General features: G+C 53.2%; 1 protein-coding gene across 9 annotated transcripts in view; it reads right to left on the bottom strand.

Annotated features, from left to right (window-relative positions):
* Positions 1–27338, bottom strand: part of CASZ1 (castor zinc finger 1) — a 282546-nt gene that overhangs the window by 76989 nt on the left and 178219 nt on the right. For 2 of the 9 annotated variants that reach the window (XM_061450106.1, XM_061450116.1), the window contains exon 1: positions 13456–13595. The exons of 6 other annotated variants lie outside the window; for them this stretch is intronic. In XM_061450106.1, coding sequence (XP_061306090.1) covers positions 13456–13504 — 49 coding nt within the window. In that variant the 5' untranslated portion in view covers positions 13505–13595. Of the gene's footprint in view, positions 1–13455; positions 13596–27338 lie in introns of those variants that run through there. One more of the 9 variants, XM_061450112.1, reaches the window with a different exon arrangement.

The following is a 27338-nucleotide window of genomic DNA, read 5'->3' as shown; positions in this document are numbered from 1 at the left end:
GGGAAGAGGAGGTGGGGGGCATTTGGGATGGTGCAGGGTGAGGGTCAGCAAGAGAGAGGAGAGGGAAAGGGAGAAAGAGCGGAGGAAAAAGGGAATAAAAGAAATAAACAGGGGGGAGGGAGGGAAAGATGTCTATTAAAAACCTCAGTGCATAACACAAAATGTCAGGGTTTATAGCTTCATTCTTGGCATTGCTGGTACTGAGAACCCCACACAGAAATGTCACTGCTTGTCATGTTTAATCACCTGCTATTTGTTAACACCTTCGCTGCGAGGAGCCTGCCCCTCACCCCTTGCAGGCTTTCCTTTTGGAGAATAAACTGGGAAAACATGTCTCTGCCTCCCTGTTCTCTCTGGACAGCTTCAGCTGAGCCCGGAACCAGGCAGGGCACTCCAGGACAGGCAGGAACATGGGACACAGCCCCTTGCTTTCCAGACGGGGCTTTCAGCACAGGGGCTGCAGAGCTCCCTAACCAAGCAGGACAGTGACAGGCACCATTGTCCATCGCTGGGGAGGCAGAGGATGTGCAGACATGGGAATGGGACAGAGGATGCTCCTGGGAGCGCGGGACAATGCGAGGAGCGGTGGGGAGCAGAGTCTGGGGGCTGAATTGCTTCAAGGCAGAGACAGGAGGCAGGAGGGAGAGGGGAAGGCTCAGCTCAGTGAACACACATGGGTGAACCAGGGTGCACGGGCAGGGAGGAGCAGGGCACCGGGCCCCTCCTCCTGCTGCTTTACCCCCCTCTGTGCTCCCATCCCACTCATGTCCTGTGACGAACACACAGAAATAAAACCCCTGAAATCCATGCAAGTCTGGAATTCTCCAATCTGTTTGCCTGAACAGCAACTGTCACATAAAAGCAAACATCCAAAGCTATTAAATGTACAGTTACAGTTCCTTGCCCTGGCATCTGCACTGGTGACTTTACTCTAGTTCCTCCCAAAGCCTTGGACGCATGGCTTGTATTTATGCCGGTTTTCCCCTGTGTCAGGCACTCGTGCCCCGCTGTCTGCACTTCCACCCAGCTGCATGCTGGCTGTCTGACATCACGCTGCACTGCTACAGGAATTATTTTGAGGTCATCTCCCAACAAGACTTCTCCCCACTATTTCACACACTCCAAGGGGAAAGAAATCAAACCCTGCTCTCCTTCGTACCGCAGGGCTCTCCCATGCGAGCCATGAAAACCTAATCCTGCAATGTCCAGGCTTACAGAAAGAACTCATCATCCCCCCCCCCAAGGAAGGAAAATGTAAAGATGTGTATGCAAAGATCATTAGTGCAGCTCTTTTGTTTTAAGCAAAGAATGGCAATCGCCTCTGTTTAAACACAAGTGAAGGCTCAGCACAGCCCTTGCCCCACACTCTGAAATGCTTCTGTCAGTGTGCAGCGGGTTTGAAGTGCTGATGCCAGTGAAGTCAGACTTCCCTGTTGGAAATGAAGAGAATCTGGGGAGCTGAAGCAATCACACGGCTGAAAGGGGATCCTAAATGCCTCTGACCCTTTTTCATGCATTCAAACAACAGAAAACCAGCAGAAGCCATCGGCTGCCTGGTGACCAGCACAAAGGTTTCTGCTCCAGCAGATCTCCGGGTGCCCAGATCCCTCCTGTGATTCATGGATGGGCAGCAGAGAGCTGATGGCTTCAGCTGCAGGACCAAGGGGCTTCCCGGTGCTGGTGTCATCACAACACTACGAACCCGCAAGAAGAACATCCCATACAGAAAAAAGCACAGACCTGCAGAAACTTGGTGCTCATCTCCCTCCAATCCCTGTAAAACCTTTTTAACATCCAGTCTAGATCACCCAGGACTAGCTGTGGGACCGAAGTAAAAACCTTCAAGCACAAACCAGCCAGTTTGGGAAACCCAAACTCTTGGACTTCACATCTTGGTCTCTGGTAGCAATGGCAGCATGATCCTACCCAAACTTCCCTGTGTGTTTCCGTCAGAACAGTGCCTTCGTGGTGTTTTCTGATCGAGATCCTTGCTAGTTTCCAAAAGCAAGTATCTATATCTCCATCTCACACACCAGAGAGACCCTGTGGGTGCTGGGGAAACCTGCACTGCTGCTCCTCACCACCCTTGCACTGAGCACAGCGGCTTTCACTCCATCCAGCTCCTCTCCCAGACACCCACACCCCCCCACCAAACTCCACGGGTCAATCCAGGCCCTGTTTCCACACCAAAGAACAACCCGGCTGCAATGCAGCGACCGCTATCCCCTGTCAGGGGGTTCAGGCAGAGGCTCAGCCCTCTTGGGGAACAGTGGTTTCTGCCCCAAAGGACCAGCACGAGGTGCAGGAGCCACCCCAGGTCCTATTCTGGGAACGGGAACAGTACACAGAACTCTCCCTTGGGCCTTTCGCCAAGGACAGAATTCACCCTTCTGAACACAGGCCAGGATGATCTAAAGTGACTACTGACTTTTGTTGCCCAACTTGAGTCACCTTAAATGGGCCTATTTTTCCAAGTGTCACTGCTCAGCACAGCTGAGAATCAGGCCCCTGTGAGATGTCTAACCCTACACGTCCACGTTCTGTAACAAGAAAGACTATTCCTCTCCTGTGTGACTTCATCCAGCCTGGCTGGGCCTTTTATCTTTTCCTCCTCTCCCCTCCCTCCTCCTTGTTCTTTTCTTTTTCAGCTTTTTATGAATTTCTCTCAGCTTCCCTCCCTCTTCCCCCCCCTCAAGGTCATGCGGCTCATTTCCACGTTGAACATTTACTCAGCAAGCCAGGTCCTTTCACAGATGCTCGCCACAAACAAGCTTTCTGATAGAGTCAGGAGGAGAGAAACTAGGAAGGCCAAAACAATGCCAGAAATACATAAAAAGAGCTCCAAAGTGGGGCTGTAACGGGGTAGAATATTGCACAGAGAAAGCTGCAGGTGGAACACTTTTGGATTTAGCTTACTCCATCGCCCTGATTAGTTTCTAGCTCTCTCTTCTTGTTCGTTCTTCTGAATATTGTTGTTCTGCTGGGAGGGCAATCTATATAAGGGAGACATTTAACCTTGTCTCTTCATCCACAGTGAAACTCATTCTCATTCAAAGCCCAGAACCCTTCCACCCCCTGGGCATCAGCTCCTTTACGACAGCGACCAGCAGCTCAAACCCACCTGGAGCAGAGGAGTTTTCATCTACGCACTTTGCTTGTTTTGCCTAAGCCCATTACTTATAAGCAGCTTGAATAAAGCATCAGGGTTTGTAGCTACCCTGGGTAATACACAGCGGGCCAGAGATCACCCGAAGGAGGTCAAACCCCTCTTCCCGTTCCCAGGAATGGATGGGGCCTTTTGTATCAGCATGGAGAGAGGCTGGAGTGGGTCCTGGAGAACCGTTTCCACCCTGAAGTACCAAGTCAGCTCCTCCCAGACCAGTCCTACAGACTGGCTGGAACAAAGAGCAGCCTCACCAGGTCTGTATTCTCCAGAGAGCTCTTCCTTCCTCACTGCTCAGAGGTGGCAATTTTGATAATCCTCCAACCCCAAAGAAACAGAATCTGGCCAATGCAGCATGACTGAAAATCCAAACCTCAGGCTTGCCGGTGTCCAGAGATTCCTATTTCAATCTCCATTTGACCATCAGAGACAGCCACTGGTCCTCACATGAAAGACAGGTATTAAAAACATCAATTTGCTCCCTAACACCCCTTCATCTGAGATCCAGTGCCTCCATGGGCACTGGGAAATGAGAAGGAAAAGTAACTCTGCTGGCTTTTGTAGTCAGGTCATGGTTTTATGCCCAAGAGTAAACCCAGCCCGCAATTTCCCAAGGGAGACAGGCCACGAATTCCTTGCTGACAAAGTCAAGTTTGGGACAACAAGCATATAGTAACAAAGGGTTCTCACCTACCAAGCCCCCTGAGGAACACTGCCTGGAGGAAAGTGAGCTGCTCTGAAAGCACCCCCTTATTCTGGACACAGCAAGGCCCTTTGCCTGCTCCTCACTCGAGACGAGCTCCTACCTTCGTTTTATGAGCTCTCAATGGAAGAACAGGAATCTGGGGATTCCTCCCAGCAGGAGAGGTAACTCCCAGCTGTGCTGCTCTCCACAGCATTCCCTGCATTTCTAGCTATGGACATAAGGATCATCCTCCTGGTTGAACAGCTCCCACCTCACAGTCGCCTGCTGGCAGCCCAGGGAGCACAGATCCAGCTATCCTGTTTCCATGGAGCCTGACCTTCTCCTGGAGGTTGCAGAAATACGCCCTTCCATAAACAGATACTCCACCTAGGAAAGCCTTAAACCACTGTCATGATGTTCCAGGTTTAGGTAGCTAGCCATAAATACAGTCGTATTTGGAACAGTTAGTACTATAGGAGCTGCACTCTCTCAGAGTAGCAGTACCCAGATCAGAGCAATGCTTGGGTCCACCAGCATCACAGTAACGAAGCAGAAACCCCACAAGTTTTGCCAGAGACTTAAAATACAGTTGGAATAAAATACAGCTGCAAAAAACTACTCTGATTTCAAGTGCTTTTGGCTACTCTCAACTCTGCACTGACAGCACAGCAATGGGAAATGCACACTGGCAGCAGTGACCCTGTCCCAAGTGGCAGCACGCTCCAAGGGAGCAGGGTGGGATGCTGTGGGATGCTGTGTGGGCAGTGAGGCCCCTTCTAAGGTTGGGAATTGAACAGGGTGGTCCCACAGTGTGCTCAGGCTCCCTGGCAGGGCCCGTCTCATCTCAGTGAGTGCTGCTGCTCCCTCCCAGCGCGCACATGGCTTTAATGTTTTTATTACCTGTTTGACTCGCTGCCTTATTGCTTCTCCTCTTAATGGGGCTGTAACCGTGGAAACGAGGAATAAACGGCCACCAGAAAATGAGATGATTAAACAGGTCACCCTGGCAAAACAAACTCAGTGCTCACACAGCCCAGGCTGCGCATGCAGTGTGTGCCCGGGGAAACATGGGGCCGGGTGGGAGAGGGCTGGGACACGCGCCTGGAAGCAGGGCACCACCGAGAGATGCCTCCTTGGAGAAGAGCGGTGCCTGCCCCAGAGGGATGATGCTGTGTGCCTTCGGGACAGGCACGTGGAAAACAGCGAGGTTCGCTCAGGGAAGATGGAAGATAGCGAGGACAGGACACAGCCATGCAACTGGGGAAAAAATAGCAACTATGAGGATTATAAATAGGCTGGACTGAAAACACAAGTCTGAGACAAGTTGGTGTCCTCTGTTGTCCCCGTCTCTGGCATTGCCCACACGTGCCTCATGGCAGCTCCCAAGGGAATGCACAGACCCTTCTGCCTGTGCTCTCCAGGCCCATAGGGCAAAGCTCCACGGCCTTCCTCATCCTCACTAATGGGCTACCAGCAGGGCAGAGCCAGGACCACAGGCAACGTGGGACATCATGGAGCACACCCCTGGCTTCCCGAGGTTCAGCAGAAGGGTGTCTGCAGCCGCTGCTCTCAAAGCTCCTTCTCCAAAGCCATGTAGCTGGGAGGAAAGAGACGGCAGGAAGGGGACCTGCCTGGCTCAGGGTCTCACCTCCAGCATAGATATATTCTAGCTTCTTTCTTGGGGTGCTGCAGGATGGCCCTCACCTCGCTGGGAAGAGCCAGACAAATTCCACCCCAGCCTCAGCAGTGAACTACAATCAGCCCTGACAGATCAGTTTGGAACGAGAGCTCAGCTCAGCCTCAGTGCATGCATGGGCTTCAGGGTATAACCAGAGCCCTGGGCTGGTGTCCAAGCCTGAGCCAGACACCTCATGATGAGGGGACGGGGTTGGTCCACACCAGCAAGACAAGGAGAAGGTGGGTGCCTGTGCATCTCCATCTGAACACAGGATCCCCCTTGCAGCCAAGCTGAGAGGTAATGAGCTTCACACCAAAATGCTGTTGAAAACAAAACTAAAACCTCCAAACAAGCACACCGCAATCAAATAAAACACAATCGCAAACCATCATTCAAAGTAGTGAGGATCCTGCCAGAATCACCATCCTGCCCCAACCTGTTCAAACCCAGACTCGCTGGGTGCTGGCAGCCTGGGAAGAGCAGACTCACTCCACCAAGAGCAACAAATTCAGAAGGAGGAATTGGAATGGCAAAGCTTGGCGAGGTGGAGATGAGAGACAACTGCTTGAAGCACGCAGGCGAGTGGTTGTGCTTGCTTTCAAAAGAACCAGCAGGTGGTTTATGAAAAGGGCCCTATTCTTTACCGTAATTTGAGCCATATTTCATTGTTTGATGGAAAAATCCTAATATTCATGACCTCCTTTAAGTGGAAGAAGTGCGTTCATCTGAATATCAGCCCACAGACAAATGGGAAAATGAAAAATAAAGAGAGCAAGATAATGGAAGGGAGGTGGAAAGGGGGGGAGGAAAGGAAAGGAAAACCGAGGCAGAATCAAAGGCAGAATGGGAAGTCCAGGAGAGTGACAAAGAATGGCGGGTCTGTGGGAATAAGGAAAGGAAGGAGGATATAAAGGAAAGCTATTTAGCAAGGAAAGTTAAATAGTGCAGCATAGAAAAAGGCTGAGAAAAGCAGGAGTGAATGACTGAAAACACAGCGAGAGCCAGCAAAGGAGCTTCCTCGCAAAGTTTCCAAGTGCATGGCTCTACTTTGCAAAACTGTGATTCTTGTCCTACCCAGCTTCTGTTACAAATACCCATATGCAATCAAGAGGAAAAATCAGACCCTCTCTCCCCAGCCTCTGTTCCCTCACCCTCTTCCAATGCGGTCCTCCTCTGCTAACATCTGCTGCCTGCCTTCGGGACATGCAGATGGTAATTACTTCAGCAGCAGCTTCCTCTCCTTCCCCTGTTTGCAGAGGGCCACTTGGAAGAGAGCTTCAAGCCATGGAAAGATACCACACACACACCTCCACACCACGTGGCTGGCCGGGAGAAGGGGATGTGGGAGCCAGGGCCGTGCCCAGGGAACTTGATAGCACAGGGGGTGGAAGGTGGGTGAAGAGATGAAGACATTTGTCTACAAAACACGGCAACAAAACAACCCCCTGGCCTGAAGAAGGGAGAAGTTGGCTTGACAAGTGGAACTGCTTGTGTTGCTCCAGATAGGGGAAGGGGTGCTGGAGGAGAGGGGTGCACAGGCAGAGAGGAGGAGGAGGAGCAGGAGGAGGAGGAGGGCTGCTCTGGGCAAGCCGGCTCGGGGAGTGGATTCATCCAGGCAAGGTGCTGGCAAACACCATGCGGAGAGGTGGAGCTGCTTTAATGAGAAGATGCTTCTATGACTCAGGCCTCAAAGGGATTGGGACTTTATTATTTTATTTTTCCATAATAAATTATGCCCTGGGATGCCAGGTCCCGCCGGGTTTTTCTGGAAATACCAGACAAAAGCTGGTGTTGCTACCTGGCTTTTGACAGTTTCCCATGTATGGAAGCTGAAAGTTCCTGCTTCTTCCTCCCAGCAACTCTCAGGAGAGGGGCTCACACCATGGTACCACTACACAAAGCACCCCTTGCCCAGGTCCTGGAGAACCCCTCTCGAGGGTCCACAGCATCCCACCCTGGACCTATGGGTGCTGCAGCTGGATATGGAGGGTGCCATGGGTCAGGAGCTCCCGGGAAGTGGGAGCTGGCTGGGCTCTCCCACACCCAGCTCCACACCCCGGCTGGAGGGAGGAGCGCTCCTGCCCGACCCCGCACCCATCATGGACAGCAGCCAGGCCTCATTCCCTTATCTCCATCACTGAAGCGCCCAGCCCTGGCTCTGGGCTGCACAGGGGAGTATGATTATGCCCACTTTATAGATTAGGAGTTATTCATCCCACACCAAATCCTCAGACTCTGCCACATCTCAAAGACCTGTTCTGGAGCCCTCTTTGTTAGATTTAGGCTGAACCTGGCCCTAGTTCAGCTCAGAAACTCATATTACAAAAATCCCCTATACAACTGCCTACCTGCCTGCGGACCAACCCTGCCACCCAGGCCATCATTCCTGGCAGGAGGAACAGCGGGGGACACACGGGGACACCTAACACAGGGGCATGGACCATACTGAACTCCTCTCGCTGCTAACAAAGATCCACTCATCACCACAATGACGCAAGCACGCAGAACCCGAGCGCAGGGGAAGGCGATGTCTTGAGAGAGCAGCTTGGAGAACACCAAGTTCAGGCCAACACCAACACAGGGCACGTGAGTGTCCGGGAGGTGGGCGACTGTCTGGGGCAGACGTGCACGTGCGGGACAGGGCGACGGGGACGTAGGTGTTGGGTGTGGGGAACACCTCCAGAAACGCTCCGCCGGAGCTCCGTGTTTTTACTGATTTCACAAGAGGCTCAGCTAAAATGTCACCTTCTCCAAAGGAAAACATGTGCACGAAGGTGAATCATCACTTCACACCCCAAAACCAGGAATGGGTGGCAAAATTCCCTAGTGAGGCACCCAAATCCTCAAGGGATTGCACTGAAGTGCACCCGGTGACTTGAGTCTTCCCATCCTTTTTTCCTTGTATCTCCTCCTCTCCACCCCTCGCTCGCTCTTGCCAACCTACATGGGTTGTTCAGCTTTTATTCTGAGCATGAAACTGCCTTAGGACTGGAAGCTTTAAGCAGTTTCCCAGCCTCCAGAAATTTTCTGGTTGTGTTTCTCCATGGCAAAGCAAACAACTGCTTCGGTACCTGGCCACCACACCTAACTCCCGAACGCCATGAGAACTTGGAATTCTTTGGGAAACTTAAACAAGAACATATTTCACGTGAATGAAGTGCATGGTTTTGGTTCACTGTAACTGTTTGTTCTCAAAAAGGCTTGACAAACTGCTCTGTTTTCTGGAATCATCACATGAAGAAAGATGGGAGGTCTCCTGAGAATGGGGAGAAGAATGATGCCAGGTTAACACACTGGGAAGGGAAGGTAACAGCTGGACTCAGCCCCATGGATGGGCAACAAGGGGGTCCTCAGGCTGGGGGAGGGAAGAGCATCATCATCCCTCTCCAAAACACACTCTGCTCTGCAGACAAAGCCTGGGCCTATGTGGAATGAAGCCCAGCCCTGTACCCATGGTGAGTATTACTCTGTGTAACCAGCAATCTCCTGCCAGGGAGCAAAGCAAAAGCTGCCCAAAAAAGAGGGGGATGCCCCAGGGTACAGATCCCAGCGACCAGCCCTGCTCCATGTCCCATCTGTCAGCCCCAAGAGGGTCCCCATCCAGAGCAGCTCAGTGGAACCCCCTCAATAATCACTTGTGGCCAGAGCCTGGGCTTTGCCCACCCAGGTACTATTCTTTCCCCCTGCAATGTCCACCCTCCTGCAAGACCATCACGACTCCTCTGACAGCTCAGCACTGTGCACCCTCTACATCCTCAACCAGGCTGCAGACACCCAGCTGGTGCTCCAGCCTGTGCAATCACTGCTCAAGCAGGAATGGGGATAAGGAGCCAGCAAGTTTTCCTTTGCCAGTGGTGTCTGCCTCTGTCTTCCCTGCAAGCCCTGGGAGAGGAAACAGGGAGCAACAAGGTCCTGGTCCAAGGGGCTCTCAATCCTCAAAATGGATTTTACCTGTCTCTGAAAGCTGCCTCCATCTCTCACCCCCCATTGCTTTCTCCCTAGGGAAATCAGTCTAAAAGGGGCTAATGGAACAATGTCCCTCTCACTCCCCCCTCTCATTTTCTTTCCTTTTTTTTTTTTTTTATTAGCATTTGTGGAATTTATTCCCAAACTCTCCTAATCTTTCGTACACAACCATTTGATTTGCATAACCCAGCCCCCTCTCATAAAAACTGGCTGCTAGTTTAATTAAAAAATGTAAATTTGCTGTCATCTCGGGGCCTGGTGAATTAGGACGACATCGGCATTTTTTATTGCTGAAGACGTCCAAATTGATCCAGTCCGCGTTGAACCGGAGGGGAGGAGACGGGGCCGCGTGGGACTCTTGGCTGGAGGTTCTGCCCCTCCCCTGCTCCCAGCCAAGCCTCCTCTGCCCCCTCTTTGCTCTGCGAAGTGCAGCTGAGGACGTTGGTTCTCCCAAAGCCCAGCGTGGCCCCTGCGCTGTCAGCACTTGTGGGAGCTGAGCCCTGGGTGGCACCTGAGCTCTCCAAACCCTGGGAACGGCCGCATCCTTCCAAACCCTGCGAGGGAGGGAAGGAAGGAGCGCAGGTGGAGGTGGGAGATGCGGCACCGGCACTGCTTGTCTGCACCTCCCACAGCACTTTTCATTCCTTTCCAGACACTTTCAACCAACTTTTCAGAGGGAAACCTAAATTGAAGGCTACACAGCAGCCCGGGGGGATGATCTGATGTCCAAGTGACCACAAAGGCTCTGGCTGTGAGGGCAGCCAAGAGCGCTGGCAGCTCTGGTGAGACATGGGACAGAGGAGGCTGTGGAAGAAAAGCCCTTATATAAATTCCAAGCTCAGACAGTCCTTTCCGATAGCAGCAAGGAGGACTCCAGGTGGAAGCATAAATAGTCCAGGAAAACAGAAAGAGAAACCGATGACATGGAAGCTACATATTAAATATTTGATCCCTTCCAGCTGAGGTATCTGTCCTAAACCAGCCTCTACTCCTCTCAGGCACTTGTGTTGCACAGTGGAAGGGTGCAGCACCTGCAGACCCCACTCTTCAGGAGCCAGACCGGGTTTAGAAAGAATAAGAGAAGATGTAGGCAGGGAAACAGAAGTTTCTTATCTCAGGAATCAGTTTTCTGGTCTTTCTTGTGAGTTATCTCTCTACAGTGCCAAAGCAGCAGAAACACTCCTACGGACTCCAACCAGCTTTGAAGCATGCTCTTCAAGCAGTACGTGGGCCCTGCTTAACACCATGATGAGAAGGTTAATCCCTGCCCTGGTAAAACCTTCTCCCAAGGAAGAGTCTTCACTACGTAGGTTTAAGCACTTGAATGCTTTCCACCCAACATATCTCATAGGACTGTTAGAAAGTGACCTGAACACCCAAATGAACCATCTATGAACCTTCTGCAGACCATGAGCTCAGCACAGGAACAGTACCAACACTGACTGAGCCAATGTCTCTCCAGAAAGCTGTACTGTCAGAAGAAAAGAGAGTTGGCACCAGCCCAGAGAAGGTGTTCCTATCCATGGGATGTTCCAAACAACAACAGTGATTTGACAAAACAGACACCAAATGACCCTATGAGTGGAAAACGAGGCGTTTCTCCACTCATTGACCATAGGTTTCTTGGTCCCCATTCCGAAAGCAGTTCCTGTAATCTCATACCAAGGATAATTAGGTTGGGGAACAGTTTCCCAAAGGAAGTGACAGGTGCCCAGTCACTCAAGATATTTACAACCAGACTTGCAGAGAGTCACATGCAGGGAACATCTTGCCACGATCCTGTGCAGATGGACTCAGTCCATGAATTCTTTCCAACCCTTTACCACTACAAACAGATTCTGGCCCTAGAAGGTCCACGCAAGGCCTGACTGAGCTGAGAAAGCCCTCGGCAAGAGCAGCCTCAGACCCCACATACCAAGTCCCTCTGGGAAAGAAACCCCTCTGGAGCTGCTGGTGCCAGCTGGCAGCTCAGCGAGCAGCCCTCGGGCACTGCCTCCAGGGAGGCTCAGCCCGAGGGCCTGGAGAGGATTCAAGAGCCAGCGACTGAGGGAGATAAGCTGGCCCAAGGAGATAAGGGTTCGAGGTGGTGATTATGGGGCAGGTCTTTGCCTCCAGATCATGACAAGACGGGTTCACCCACACACAGACCGTAATGCTGACTTAAACAGATCTCCCAGATCCTCATTTCCATGGCTTACTGCGGCCCCAGGTTCCCATACAGGAGCACTGAAACATGCAGAAAGCCTGAGCACCCATGACACTTCCAAGAAGGAAGGGGAAGGTGCTGGTTTTGCAGGCCCTTTCCAAGGAGTGCGATGGGTGGGCAGGGCTCAGGCCAGCAGGGGCAGAGGCAGCTGCCTGCAAATCTCATCACTGCTGCCGGAGATGGAGATCGGGGGTAAATCACTGTTTATTACTCATTAAAGCATTTGCCCTCCTGCAGTTTCACCACATCCTTAACTCCTGGGCTGCCCACGCAGCCTCCCAGCTCCTTGATCCAGAAGGGAGGCAGCCACATGCCCATGGCTGGATCCCGAGAGCTGCTCAGTTCCTGGGATCAGTGATAGAAATAAATAAATAAAGGGAATAAACGGCAACAAAATGGTCCTCTCAATCACAGCATCAGAGTACATAGTTCAGGCCCAGTCAATCATCAACCAGTTTATTACCACCTTAGTCCTTATTAAAAACACCAACACACACACACACACACACACACGTACACATTGGCTCCGGCAGTAATTAGCTGGACCATGGCAGCTCGCCAGCGCAGGCCTGTCGGGCCTATCACTGCCATTTAGGTTTTAAATGGGAGAGAATGGTTCACACCATTTTGGAGGAGCAGGTATGGTTGTATTAGCAGGTACAGGCCCAAAGTGGTGGGAAGGGTCCCAAAGAGTACGGGAACACAGCCCAAGGGATTTCAACCGAACTCCAAATTCACTCTGTCAAATGTAACCTGGCCAAGGGCTTGAAAACCCACCAGCACATCACACCCCAGCCCGATGGAGCCCTGTCCACCACCACCACCACCACCACCACACCCAGGTTAGCCCAACCCCTTCTCCCCATCCCGATACCCCAGCAAAACCCAGCGGATGCACCACAAAAAGCTACCACCTAACACACACCCAGCCCCAGAAGCGGGGCCTGTAATCTAAAACCAAAACATTGCCCCAGCCTGGCCGCCGTTCCTCCTCCCTGCGAGATGTGAAGGGGTGGGGGGAGCTCTCCTATACCTCACATGGAAGGACAAAAACAAACCCATCCCAGATATGCCCAGGTTGGAGCAAAAAAGCACACAATACTCATTAAATGTAATAAGCAGCCTCTTCATCTGACACTGCCTTGTCCCAAATAAATTAAATTCCTTTTCATTTAGACAGCGCAGGAACCTGACAAGCAACCTTTACCAGAGAGACGCCAGGGCTCGGAAGGGGATAGAAATGAAAGAGAAAACAACCCACACAACTCACAACAAATATAAACGCAGAATCATTTCAAAACCCTCATAAACTTCCCCTCCGCATCCTCTCCCGCCTCGCCCCGGCAGGACCCGGCGGAGCGGAGCCCCCGGCTCACCTCGGCTCCGCGGGGCCGGGGCCGCGGCAGCGGAGCGGAGGAAGCCAACTTCCGTCTAACAAGTGAAAGAAAAGCGAAAGAGGCTGCGGGCCCCGGCACCACCTGGGGCCGCCCCGCGCCCGGCCGGCCCCGGCCCCGCACCCGCCTCGGCGCCGGGAAAAGTTTCGGTGCGGCGGCGGCGGCTCCGGGCACCGGCTCCCGGTGAAGCTGCCCGCAGCGCCCGGCCCCGCGGCGGCGGCGGAGGGAACAGACGCGATGGGACGGGAGGCGCGGCGGGGCATGGAGCGCTCCGCTCCGCACCAGGGGCACCGGCACGGAGCGGGGGCTCCGGCGAGCGGAGGGGGTTGTGGGGCAGGAAAAGGACAATTGTGCTGTACTTACCATAGTCGGAGAGACGAAAGCCGAATTCACTTAAATAATCAACTTTCATAATACTTAATTAATACCTAATTGCAGCTGATTGCTCCCGAATAACAAGTTGTTTAAAGCACTGATGTCATTGCCGTGCCGGTCCTCCCCGAGTCACTTTGGCAGCGGGGCCGGGGGCGGGCGCCGGCCGCCGCGGGGGGCGGGCACTGGCGGCGGGACACGCCTCCAGCCGGGGCCGGGGCAGGTGCGGGGCCGGGGCCGGGGTCACCTGCGGCGGGCACGGCCCGGGCGGGGCGGAGATGGAACGCGGGGAAGCCCCGCACCGGGGCCGCGCTGCCCCGCTCCCATCGCCGCGCAACGGGCGGGCGCTGCGGGACACACGAGCCCCGGGAGCGAGCGGGGACGGAGCCAACGCGGGGGTGCGGGGGGGGGGTCCGGTAGGACCCGCAGCCCTCGGGCTTAGACAGGGACCGTGCGGGCTGCCCCGGGCACAGCCGTCACACGATGGGATGCCCATTGCCGCTGGTGTCGGGGCGGCAGCGCTGGGGCCCGGCCCCGAGGTGGCCGGTGGGTGTCACAATGCCGGCGTTAGAGCATCTTGCCCAATGCCCCGCAGGAAGGCGGCCCACGGGAGGGGTGGTTTGGGTTTTGTTTTTTTTTTTTCTTTTGCAGCGAATTTCCTCATTTTTTGTTGCTTTATTTTTCTAAGTAGCAAAGAATGCGAGGGAGGTTCTAAGAGGCGTGTTGGGTAAACACAGATATAAGCCTCTTTCTTTAAAACAAACGAGCAGATTATTTACCTGATTAAATAGGTATTTTGAGCAGGTTGTAGGCTGTTTTTGTGAATACACCACGCTTGGCTCCGTGGATTTTGGCAGAGCCAGGGCTCCTCACTGGGGCTGGGGAACAGTCCATGAACTCACCAGCCCTTAAATCCTTTTTATAAGCAGAACTTAATGTGCTTTTCAAAGGAGGCCAGCATCATTACCCCACTACACGGATGGGGAAACTGAGGCAGTAGCGAGGGAAGTGACTCGCCAGAAGTGGCCGGACAGGTTAGTCACAGGGCTGGAAGGAGCCCAGGTCTGTTTGGCTCCACACACCAGGACACGCTGCACCCAGAGAGTGTCCTGAGCCCAGAGACCCCACACTGCAACTGCAACGCATCACCTCAGCAAGGTTGTAAACCCACAGAAGCAGCACACCAGGCCAGAGGGCAGGGAGAAGGGAGAGGAAAGGGGATCATTTGGAAAAACCATGAGTATTCTGGCCAAAATCTACACAGTCTGGTGACATGGAACCACATGGGGACCTCTGAGCCTGGAAGCAGGGTGGGGACAGCAGAGTCCCAGCCAAGTCATGCTCCCCAGCATGGAGCTCACCATCCCACCTGAGCACTCAGGCTTTAAGAGATGGACAAAATGTTATCAGCATCGCCCCGACTTCTCCCCCTGGTTTCTAACCATGCAGTGGCTCCCACCAGCACTATCACCCCATCCTGCCTGGCTGCGGTTTGTTCGGTGCCAGCACAGATGCCAGCCCAGGCAACATCACCCACAGTCCTCACCAGTGCCTGCACTGGTCCTTACACCCAAGTCAGGTTCTGCAGCACATGCCAGGTAATATCCCACCCTGGAAGCAGTGGGCAGCACCAGAAATGTTTGTGCTGGTTCGTCTCTGCCTTTGCAATAGCTCAGCTTGGACCCAACACTTCCTTCCAGGTGTGAGGTTGCTGACAGGTCCCACTAGTTCACCACATCTCACGTCACCCGGATTTCTCCTTTTTCACTTCTATGAACTTAGTATTTAAGCAGTGGGAGTTGTGCTCACTGTATTCCTGACTCCTTATGAGGAGCACACACACTGTAACATGGATGTGTCACTGCACATACACAGCCCCTCTAAACATACCTGTTCTTCTACATGCAGGGAGCTGAGCACGTTCACACATCACTATACAAATGCTCCCCACCCCTCCCATCCCAGCACGCACACGCAACATGCATATGCACCCCGGCAAAGAAAATGATACTGTGTGCTCGCTCGCATTCAAATCCACACATACCCATCCGCCATGACACACATGAACCCACACACACAACCCAAACACACCCGGAGGATCCCCTCCGCAGACTTCCCACTGTCCCTCCCACTCCTCCCTGCAGGAACGACTTGCCAAGGTGTTTTTTCAGGTGAAGCCCACGCCCTGCAGCTGACGCAAGGCCTGATTTCCTATCTCAGCCATCTCCAGTCACAGGATCGGGTTTTATTTCCCCATACTCCCTCCTTTGCCTCTTACCCAAGAAAAGTTTGTTCTTTCCTCTCTTGGAGGCTGTGGAGCTCGCTGCTCCTTTCGGATCCTTGTACCCACCGTTAGGGCAGCATTGCCCCTTCTTCCCCCATCCCTCCAGGGATCCTCTCTGAGGAAAAGCCGCTCTGACCAACCATACCACGGCATCAAGTGTCTCCTGCACCCCTGAGGCACACTGGAGGGCAAGTGGCACTCCTCACCCTGCTCCGAACATGTTATGTGCCATGGCAAGAGCCACCCCATCCTTTCCAACCACAGCTGCCCTTCTGTGGCAGGTGAAGAGATCCCTCCTTGTCCCTTCCCACCCTCCCAGGGGCATGAGGAGCTCTTGGTAATTAATGTTTGCCAGGTGCTCAGAGATCCTCAGATGAAAAGTGCAATGGGAGGGGGAAGGATGATTAATTTATTATTATTATTACAGTTTAATGCTTTCCCCGCAGACAGTGTGCCAGGGCTGAGCAGGGGGTGACTCATGCTGATATGTGGGACATCCCCTTTCTGTGTCTCTTCTACCTTTGTTTTTTAGGCTCAGCCCATGTTCTTGGCAGTTTCTCCCTCCTTCGCTGGAGCTGACCCCGGGGGCCTGGGGCCGTGCTCTGGATTCATGTGGGCTCCCAGATTGCTGGTTGGAGATCTGGCAGTGCCGTGCTCCTGCTCCCGCTCCTCCTCCTGCTCCCGCTCCCGCTCCTGCTCGGGGAGTCTATTAGGCAAATGCTCTTGCCCTATTTCTGTAATTTTGTTTGATTTCTGTTTCGTCAAGGGAGGCGCCCGCAGGCCTCGGGGCCTGGGCGGCAGGAGCAGACAATCCCTGCTTTCTTCCCCTTTCCTTCTCTTTCCCTCCTTCCTTCTCAGTTCAGTTTCAATCACATTATTGGCACATGGCACCCAGAAAGCGTTGCCAAAGCCCTGTGCCGAGGCTCCGTGTGCCGGGTGGGGCTCTGCCAGGATCACTTCTCCCATTTACTGCTCCTTGGCCTTACCCAAAGAGGTTGACACCAGCTCCCCACCATGTGGCTGCTGCTTTTCCAGGCACTGAGCTGGAAGCCAAACGCTGCTCATCTCTTGACCACTGCCCAAAGGGAATGACTGTACCAGGAGCGGGCCACACGGCACTGACCGTACACTGCATGTCCTCGTGTTCCACAGGGGCCCAGAAGACTTAGGGGGAAGGAGTGGCAAGGGTTTGAATGCACTAACAATTAGTTACAATTTACTACAGCGATTAAAACTGCAGCCTGGGGATTTCAGGGCAAGGAGGCAAGGGCATCGTCCTGCCCAGGCACTGCATCCAAGTGGGAAGGTGCCTGGCACTGAAGAGCTTGCAAAAGCACCAAGTGCCACCCTGAGCCAGCCCAGAGCTTCCCCACAGAGCCCCTGAGCCCCAGTTTGGCACACCAGGCACTGGGATGGCTTCTGGAGGCACCGGGAAACCACTGCCCAAAGGCAGGTCCCAGGCTGGGCAAGACCCATCCCTGAGAGCACAGGGCCAGCACAAAACAGAGGTGATTCTGTCTAGAGGAGCTGCAAGCCAGCTTGTGTTCCTGCACAGACACGCTTGGAAGCAAAGAAAACCTGAGCACATGCCATATGCACACACACACATGTTCATGTTCACACCTATGTGTACACACACGGGAGGTCCTGCGTGGGGCTGCTGCAGCACACTATAGGATGCTGCCTGGACTGGATTGTCACCAGAGACTGTCCTGCTCTGCACATATGTGGAAGGCCTGATGCTATGGAGATGGCAAGTGGTTCTGGGTAGAGAGGAGCTGCTACCCTACCTACTGCCCAGGGTAATGACTTGCTCCCCCAGCAACCATGTCCTGAACTGGTCTGGGACACCAGCAGATGGGGAAAGGCTTTGAACGTGCAGCCCAGCAAGCAGCAGACAGGGGATGAGCAGAGACAGGCTGGATTTTACAGGAATCTGAGGCTGTGGAGCAGGGATGGTCACCATAAATACACTCTGGATTTGACCTGGCTTGGGCAGGAGCAAGAGGCAGAAAGGAGGGAAGGCAGAGGGAGCCTGGCACATTATTGCTCTGCTCTACCTGCCCCATGACAGGCAGAGGCTGTGTTAGCCCTGCTTCCATGAGATGGGTACAGAGGGATGTTCGGGACTGTCCCTGATGGATCAGGCAGGATGGACACGCAGTCATGAGAAGTGACAGCAGGGAAGTGAGATGTCGGAGGAGGTAAGAAATGGGCAGCAAGAGCAGAGAGAGGAGACCCTGGACTGCATTTAGTGGGAACCGACTGTGCCCCCTTCTCAGGGATGTTACAGTAGAGCACTAGGAAGGGACAGCAAAGTGTCCCCTCCTGCCTGATGCAGAGGGACTAGTGCACGCAGAGAGCTGCCCATGATGCAGCACGCGCAGCACAGCATCGAGGCAGCGTGAGCACCGCCGGTGCTGACACAGGGATCTGTGAGCGCGCACGCAAGTGACACGGCCCGCACCGGCGGGGACACGTGTGTCCCTGCACTGGGGTACGTGTGCACTGGAGTGGCACACGGACACCACGGTGAAAAGGCAGCAAAGCTCCCAGAGGAAGGCCTGGCAGCGGGCCGGGGGGTGCGGGAGCAGCGGCGGGTGGTAAGTGTGAGGCAGACGCAGCGATTGCATTACTGCAGGAGCCCGGGCTGGCAGTGCCGAGCTCTCGTCCCTGTAATCCTGTTAGCCAGCAATCTCCATTCCGAAAGAGCTTCATTTCTTTGTGAATATTTGTAAACTAGATATCTAATGGAAAATTATAGGAAAATTATAGTGAAATTCATGACGAAGAAATCCGATTAGCCCTAATTCAATTATGCCATCTTAGCCCACACAGCACATTTCCCATTTTTTTCCCATAAATACCAATGCCAGGGGTCCGGGTAATCAAATAAAATTGAAAATCATCTTCCCATTAAATTCAATTAGCTGCAATTTCTAAAGCCTATCAGAGATTTTAATTACTAAATTATAAAATTCTCCAATGCTAAATTGAAACTAAAAAAATTGCACATCCTTGTATTTCAGAAGAAAAAAAACCTAGCAGAAACCTTGAAAAATACCCTTCTCCTCCCATCAGCACCCACGTGAGCTTGTGTCTGGGCAGGCCTCACCAGAGAAGTGATTATGGAGGGACATGAACCAGGCCGAGGGAAGAAGGTGGCTACCTCTGAGGGAAAGAGCTCGGACACCAACTGAGATTAAAACCTAAAATCCAGCTTTAATTACAACTCACTTGGGTTGAAAGAGGAAAGGGGAGAGGCCAGCAATCTCAGCCGCATCTCTGCTCCCTTCTCCCACCCCAGCTCCTCAGCTCTAGCTGGTTCTCGCACCTCTGCGCTGCTCTGCCCGTGATCCAAGCCACCACCATGCTCCCACAGCCAGTGGAAGAGCCGAGACTCTCGAGGAGCTGAAACGAGTTCTGCCTGCAAATGGGCTCGGCGAGGCAGTCCCTCGAGTCTCCGTGTGCCAAACCCAGGGCAGGAGAGCTGGTGATGCCCAGAGGGAAGCAGGAGGGCAGATGCTAGCTTTGTGCTTCTGATAAAGCTTCTTGAATAATAGCCATGCAAGCCCGGTCCTGACACTGAATTAAGGGAAGCTGGAGCCCTCAGCAAACTGATTTAGCTTGAAGCACTACTTCAGCAAACATGTGGGATGTTCCAGAGGAGGGGGACGTAATCACCCTTCCCTGATAGCACAGGGAACTCTCCGAGTTCACAGAGGCACCAAGCAGGCAAGCCCATCCCTAAACTGCTCTTTATTCGACAACCAAACCAAGCAGGCAAATGGGGAGCCAACAAAGCCTGTGCCTACAGATGCTCTCTTCCAGCCCTGCTTCTCGGGGGACCAACATAGCACAGCAACGTGTCGAGGGGCAATTAACTGTGTGAACAAGCAGTGGGAGGAGAAGTGAGGCTCAGCTCTCTGGTTACAATACCTGACCCTCCACAGGGCAGCGAGTGAGGCTTTTCTGACACCACCTTTATGCCAGAGAGCACTTTTCCCTGGTACCCTGAAGGCTTTATTCATGCGCTAACGCAAACGGAGCCGGTTTCTAACCCATTTCAAGGCTCTAACTCCATGCTTGGGCTGCCCCCAACCAGGCCGATACTCGGTTTAATTTACTGGGCGCCCGAAAGTTGCCAGCAGGGAGTTGCCCGCAAACAGAACAACAACAAAAAAGTTAATGATCTGGGCTTTTTCTTTAATAAATAGGCAAACTGGCTGAGCCGGATTGTTGGCTGGGATTCGTCTCCCCTTTATCACCCTGGAGCTTCTGTGACACATTCTCCAAATCATCAGCATTTTGCAATTTGAGGTCGTTACCAAATACTCGTTTTTTGCCAAGGAAGGGAGAAAAATAAATTAATAATGCAGAAGCCCAAGCGGGGAGAGGCTGTGGATTGGATGGCGCTGCCACCTCTGCTGGGATTGCTCAGGCTCCTGGCAGCTGCCCAGCGCGCACCTCGGTCGCCGGCTCACCCTGGAATGTGGTGCTGGCACCCAAGTGCTGCTTGATTTTACTACGAATTAATCAAAGTCTCTTCTGCGAACGTCTAACGCTAAATCACCCCTGGCTGGGCTTCAAATGCAGTTCCCCTGTTCTGGGGATTCGGCGCAAGGAGATTACCAGCTCCAGGTGAAAAGCTGAAGGGGGTTTCCTCTCTGCACATCTCCTGGTACCCCAAGGCATCAGCCTCTCCCAGCTGGAAGGAGAATAGATTTCCTGCAACTCTTCTCCTGCTCACAGCAGGTAACCAAACAGACATTCAAGATATGCTGGCATAAATCTGTCTGTGCTGCCTGACTGGAGTGTACTTACACCAGAGAGCAATTTGACTTGACTGCGAGCCGATGCAGACAGAACAGGGCTGTATTTGTGGGGTGTGTGTGCCTGCACCCCTGTGTTTGTAAGGCTGTGGCTGCATCCACACAGATGAGGACATGCAGAGATGTGATTCTGTGCGGGCATGGCTATCTGCATGTCTGCACATGTATGTGCACAGCCACGTGGCACTGTGGGGACATGGGTCCATGGCCAGGGGTACAGACTTCCTCTTGCCAAGTCAGTGTGTGCATCCCTCATGTGTACCTGCAGCACAGAGCATCCTCTTCATTCCAGCCAGCCCGCAGGAGGTGGTGTTCTGTGGATGGCAACAGCATGTCTCTGCATCGCTCCAGACACGAAGCACTGCCCTGAGCCATCAGCGAGCTGAATTCCCCTCTCCACACTCTGCCTGTCTCAGAGCCCTCTCGTATTTTCAGTGCTCACTAGACCGTGAATTCACCTTCATACCAGTTACAGGGTTATTTAGCTTCTCCTGACGCCCATAACCACCAAACTTTCCCTGGCAGCTCAGCTTGCTCCCAGCAGACACACAGCACTCCTGTCCCACCTACCCACCGTGCCCCCTCCCACTGGGAGCACAGGGACAGATCCCCAGGCAGGACACAGTGCCCAGGGACACTGCTCACCCACCAGTGAGTCTCTTATCCTCACCCACATCTACGCTGTGAGAAAGAGCAACAGAGGAGAAGAGTTAAAATACGGATGGAGAGAGTGAAACAGAGGAAGGCAGAGAAGAGGAAAAGGGTGATTAAGCAAAACTGGTACAAACAGAGGAGGAAAATCACACAAGACAACAGGAACAGGAGCAGGGAGGGAGGCAGGAAGAGGGCAGGGACATACTGTGGGGTTTTGCCCCTGCATACCCCATAAAGAACATACTCCAGTATCTGACACTAACGTATTCTACAGCTGTCCCTGAAATCTTAGGGATCAACCAGACAGCCCCTGTGCAGCAGCTGGACCAGGTCTGGGACACTCTCAGGGACTGATGGGGATGATCTGCTTGGATGGGAAACACAGGGATCCTCACTGGGTGCTCAAAGGCTTTGGGAGTGCAGAAACCCCAAAGGAGAGGGTGGAACCTTCAAGCAGAGCCATGCGCAAGGCAGGTCAGCAGCCTGGCCCTCCCACTGATCCGGTGTCACGAGGAAACCCTCTGCTCTCCTGCACTGGCCCAGAGCCACCTCTGCCACTCACCCTCCCACTGGCTCTCAGCCACCTCTGCAGACCTGTAAGGCACCTTCCTGCCAGCCTTCCCCTCCACCGCCACAGCACCCCTCTCTTGGCATCACATCTTTGGCCCAAGGCCTTACTGCTCACCCCTGGCCACGTGGGCTTGCTCCTTGGTCTCCTGAGCTTTCCCGTTCTGACTGAACACCTCCCAGCTGAAGCGAGTGCTGCAGCGACATTTCACTCTGAAACAAGGCTGTGCTGACAGCGAGCCGTGTCCCCAGGAGCTCCTTCCTTCCTCGCCCCCCGGGTGTGCGTGGTCAGATGCAGCACAAGCCACTGCACAACTTGTGGTGCATCTTCCCATCCTCACTGCTTCCGTGGGTCTGACCCAAGCTGTGCCTGCAGGAATCCACCCTGCCCACTGTGGCTGTCCCCATCTCCTGTCCCCTTCAGCCCCTTGGAGCAACCTGGCTGCCCATCCCAGGGGACAAAATCCCCCATCATTTGGCTCAGGGATTTCATGTCTCCGCTGTAACAGAGTGCAAAGTGGACACTCTGTTATCTTACCCCAGCTGTGGTCCTGGGATAAAACTTGAATGCGACTCCTCCACTGAATGTGCAAAGATGCATCCCCCAAGCACAGGGTGTGCACAGGCACAGGTCTGCACACATTAAATGGAACAGCATGGACTTGGGAAGGGAGTTAGGGGGAACAGAGCTGCTCTTGCCCCTGAGGCAGTGTAGCTGTCCTTACCCAACACCAGACTGTGATACAGAAGGAGCGGCAAGAGCCCGAAGGGACAAGAACAGGAAGGACTGAAGCAGTATCTCTGGCACAAGCCCATCACAGCCACTTTCCCCTGTCCTCAACCCTCCTTGGGACAGTTCCTACTACGGAGTTCCTGCTGGATTCACACGGCCACCCTGCAAAGGCAGATGTGGGGAAACACAGCAGAGATCCCCCCCTTGCCTCACCTGCCCCGGACCCCCCCCCCCCAACCGCGGCCTCCTGCCTTCCCCATATCACCATTAAAACCCAGCTCTGTGCAAACAATAGATCAATGGAGCCCCCGCCTCTTCGGAAGGAAAACAAACACCCGGATCACCGCAAATTAGAGAATGTTTCGCTTCACTTCATCCAAACAGGCTGACAATTTTTTTGGGTTGTTGCCACGGTGACAGAATAACACAGCGTTCAGCCTGTTGCAGAACAATCAATTAAGTTAATGCCTCCGAGTGCCTGTTTACTCTTCCATTTAGGAGGTGCTGCTCTCATCACTCTCTTTCTCTCTTGCTTGTTTCCAATTGCTCATCCTTTGCTTCCTGCTCTTATTTCTCCTCTATTTAACTTAAAATAAAGCCCCTCCCTTCAACTACCTCCCGGCTTGTAAAGGAGTCACCCACTTTTCAGTATGATCACCTGGAAGAGTTTTTGCTTCTCTCCATCTCCCATCATTTCTCCTTCTAAAACAGCGAGAATGGGGATTTACCTTTACCTTTGACAATGCAGCTCGGTGTGCCCAGGAGCTTCCAATGTTTCTAAACCTCAGCTCTAAACATCCCCAGGGCAGAGTGGGCCACCTTTGAGAGAGGCAGGAGTAACTGCTTTTAACAACATGATGTTACTCTTGAGCTGAAGACCTACAGAAACCCTTCTACTATTGCTATTTGTTACAGTGAGCCACAACTGTAAATGAAGACCCATCTTATGATGTTATAAAAGGACTTCACAAGGACCTAGGTCTCATCCAATGGTCCATGTTGAATGAAACTTCTAAATACATACTTAAAAGACTCTGGCTTAGCAAAACTCAACCTGGTGCTCAAAACATTTTGCTGATCTGAATCCCACATCAGGATACTTTAAAGTGGGGCCCATTGCCAGAAGATCATGGCAGATCCATCACTGCGGTCCTTCAAGGAATGCCAAAGCACCTCCGGGCTCTGGCCCTGGGCACCAGCAGGATGCCAGGCCTGTAATGGACCTGCATGCTCCTGCCACTGACTCTGTGGGTTTATTTCCTGCCCCACAGTCAGTGTGAGCAGTGGCACCTGGCTGCGTGGTTTCACTGCCTGTCTGCAGCCACTTTCCCTTCCTTGCCCAGAGAGCAGAGGTAACAGCCCTGGGTCTCCCCATGGCCCTCCTGCAGACTCCAGCATCTTATGGGGTGCTGAAATCACAGCTTTGCCTTCCTTGGAGGGAAATAAGGTACCAGGAATGAAAGGATTTAGCCAAGGCCAAGTTTGAGATATATATATATATACACATATAATTCAGGGCTTCTTTCTCCTGATGTCTCTGAATCCTGGTGCTGTCCTCCTCATGAGCACAATATTCCTACGCTTTTATCTTTGAAACCCCAGGAAAAGTGTCCACCTCCCTCACATCCTCTTACACTGAAATTAAACGAAAAAGCAAAGGCAAGCCTGGTCTGAAAACATGTGGGTTCCGTGATACTGTCTTCTCATCCTGCCACTAGCAACAAGTGCCTAAATGTAAAGTGTACGCTAATTTAGTATTGAGCAGCTGGAACAAAACTGTAGATAGAGCAGGCAGGGAAGAGGGGGGCTCAGACACAAGGAGAAATCACAGGAATTGGGTCAAATACAACATCCCCCCCCCCAGCTTCCCAAGCTGGATCCCTCTCCCAAGCTAACAGTGGCACCTGCTCACTGGGTGACAGCCGTGCTTGGGCAGCCCCCACCAATGCTCCTGCTCCCCCTCCCCGAGAAGAAGTTGTCAGCAGAACCTGTTGGAGCAGGGGCTCGTTGACTGCTGCCTGTCCATTACAGCCCGGATTATAAGCATATTGCACAGTGCTCTCTGCACGGTGCTGGGGAAATCCAATACGCTGAAAGGTTAATGCAATCAATTAGGGTGACAAGGAAGTGGAGTAAAGCCTTCTGAGTAGATGAAAGGGAGAGAGAGATGGAGACAGAGGAAAGCAAAGAGAAGCGGGGGGGAAGGAGCAAAGAAAGATGAGTGGGAGGAGGAGGAAGATGGTATATGGAGCTTGTGCTGCAGACTGCAGGGCACTGGTGTGGCCAAGGGCACTGTTCTGCCCAGTATGGATGGGTGGTGGGATCCACAGGGCCATGGATCCAGGGGTCCCCAAGGCAGCAGGTGGAACAGGAGTTCTCCTTCTTGGCTTCTCCTGTCCTCTCCTGCAGAGTGCAGAGCCCTGCTCAACCCACAGCACCAGCCTGCTCCCCGGGACTGTTCACTGGCGGGACTGCCAGAACTCTCCTGTGCCCTGGCTGCCCGGCTTCCAGAAGGGATGGAAGCAACTGCCCGAGTTTATAGAATTGCTGTGCAGTGGATATCAGCACACCATAGGAAAGCATAAGGGGAGGAGAAAGAGGGAACAGGAAGGGCAGAGAACCTTCTCTGGCTGTTCATACACTCCGTGCTAGGAGAAAGGCAAAGATGAAGATGTGGCTCTGTGTAAACCTCCCACTGCTCATCACCAGCCACTTGCCTAACCCTGTACCTTGGTGTCACAAGGAATTTTGGCCTGGCTGTGTGGGAACTCAGACCTGTCAGCATTAGAGCACCTTAACAGAGGAGAAACCTCTTCTCTCTTATTCTTCCCACCTCCTTCCACAGGGCAGTCCTGTGAGGCCAGAGGACAAATCCCTACCAAACCCCACCTGCAGCAGGTTCACCTCTGCCTGCAGAGACAGCTTGATGCAGTAACACTCAGCTGCCACCCCAGCACAGAGATCCCAGTGTCCCAGTGTGCATCCCGCTGCTCCACCCTGCAGGGCACAGGCCTTCCCCAGAGGCATCCAGCCCAGGGGAGAGCTATTCCTTCCCCACAGCTCCCTGACCCCCCAGCAGTGCAGTACTTCATTAACCTGTGCTGACAGGTCAGAGCCAGCACAGCCCCTTCCTACAGCTCCTGCTCATACTCAGCCCGGCCTAGGAGAACGTGACACCAGCTCATTAGGACAAATTATTACTCTATAACCCCTGCTGCAATGTCCCTTAATATGCCTATTTAGCAAGAGACAAGTCCTGGTGGGCTCCTCGGCATTAAAACAACCTCACAAATCACCAGAGGCACAAGCGCTGTGATCTCTGCTCCTGGGGGCTGAGGAGAGGGTGGCTGTGCCCCAGCTGGGTGCTGGAGGGGCACAGTCCTGTCCTGTTCTGCTCCAAAGGGGTTGCTGGAGGTGTTTTGTGGCTCAGTGTTACTGCAACACACCCAGGTTTCAGTACAATGTCATGTTCCCCAGCTAAGATCCACTGCAAATGTATTCTAGGATGCCCATTCAAACTGCTGGCTGCCTTCACTCTGTCTTACCTCTGCCTAACTCTGCCCTCCAGCACTACCATCAGTGTCATGTTCCATGTGAGGCTTGTAAGATTCCTGTTTCCCTGTGATGGATCTGAAGTCAGTGGCTGGCTTCACAGATTATCCACAACAGCAGCCCTACTTACACGTTAACCAGCAAAGCCCGAGAGCAAGTTTGGAAGCTGAGGCTGTTGGCAGGCACCGGGTGCTGCCTCCCCATGTAAGGCTGTGTTACGTTTTGGGGAGTAAAGCCCACTGCACATGAAAGCAGTCAGCTTGCACCTTGCAGGGAGAACAGGACTGCAGGCTTCTGGGGCTAATCCAGAGATTACAGAACCTCTGCAGTTTGGGGCACAGTGAATGAGATATCACAGGGGAAGACAGAAACATGGGCAAATGTCAGAGGAAGGCTGCTACTGAACAGGAACAGGGAGCACGAGGAAACCAACCTTCAGCCTGACCTTTAGGAGAGGGTAAAGGGGGAAAGGAACAGTGATTTGTGTAACAGTGCCAAAGAGGGGAGAAAAGGGGCAGGAGAGAGTTAGGATGAAAAGTAATAGAAGAAAGAGAAGAAAGTGAGGAGTGAGTGATGCTGTGCCCAGAGGAGAGCAGAACGCAAGCAAATGGATGGCGAAATGAGGGAGCTGAGAGAAAGAGGGAGGGAAAGGAGGAGAAAAGAGCAAGAATAGCCACGCAGCGAGGAGCACGCGGGCGAGGCAGAGCGCTGTAACCAGGGTTGTGAAGCATGAAAAGGGAAGAATCTGCCTGTTCCTTTCAGCGCTCGGAGCATGGCGCTCGGTGGTGACCTACACTGTGCCCGGCTGTGATCACGTTTTCAGGGCCACTGCCTGCCGATCCCAAACAATGATGGGGAGCCTTTGAAGTCACAGAAAGAAGCCGCAATGGGAACTGGGCACTTTCTCTTTTTTTTTTTTTTACCATTCTCTTTTTTTTTTTTTCCCCTCCCTATTTTTTTTCCAGGCCGGGGGAAGGAGGGAGGAAAAGGAAGGCCTGGAGTGGTGGGGGGAAGGTTGGAGGAGAGGTTGCAAGGACAAAACAGAGAGTTGCTCTCGGCGGGGTGCCCCGAAATGAGAGAGACAAAAAGAAAACAAACAGTTTATGAGTAGGGCACATGCTGCCTGTGTCTGCGTGCCCCGCGCTGCCGGCCCCCCATGCTCCCAGGGAGGCTTCTGTTCCCCAGCAATGATGGATGGACGCGCAGGGCCATTCAGGCCTGCCATGTTCAGCAGTGGTATTTACATAACACT

The sequence above is a fragment of the Pezoporus flaviventris genome, unplaced genomic scaffold, assembly GCF_033815535.1.
Source record: "Pezoporus flaviventris isolate CSIRO_AGI_PZ_B2104156 unplaced genomic scaffold, CSIRO_AGI_Pfla_v1 ptg000009l, whole genome shotgun sequence".
NCBI classification, from domain to species: domain Eukaryota; kingdom Metazoa; phylum Chordata; class Aves; order Psittaciformes; family Psittacidae; genus Pezoporus; species Pezoporus flaviventris.
The sequence above is the reverse complement of the archived record's forward strand: the minus strand, read 5'-3'. Positions and strand labels throughout refer to the sequence as shown.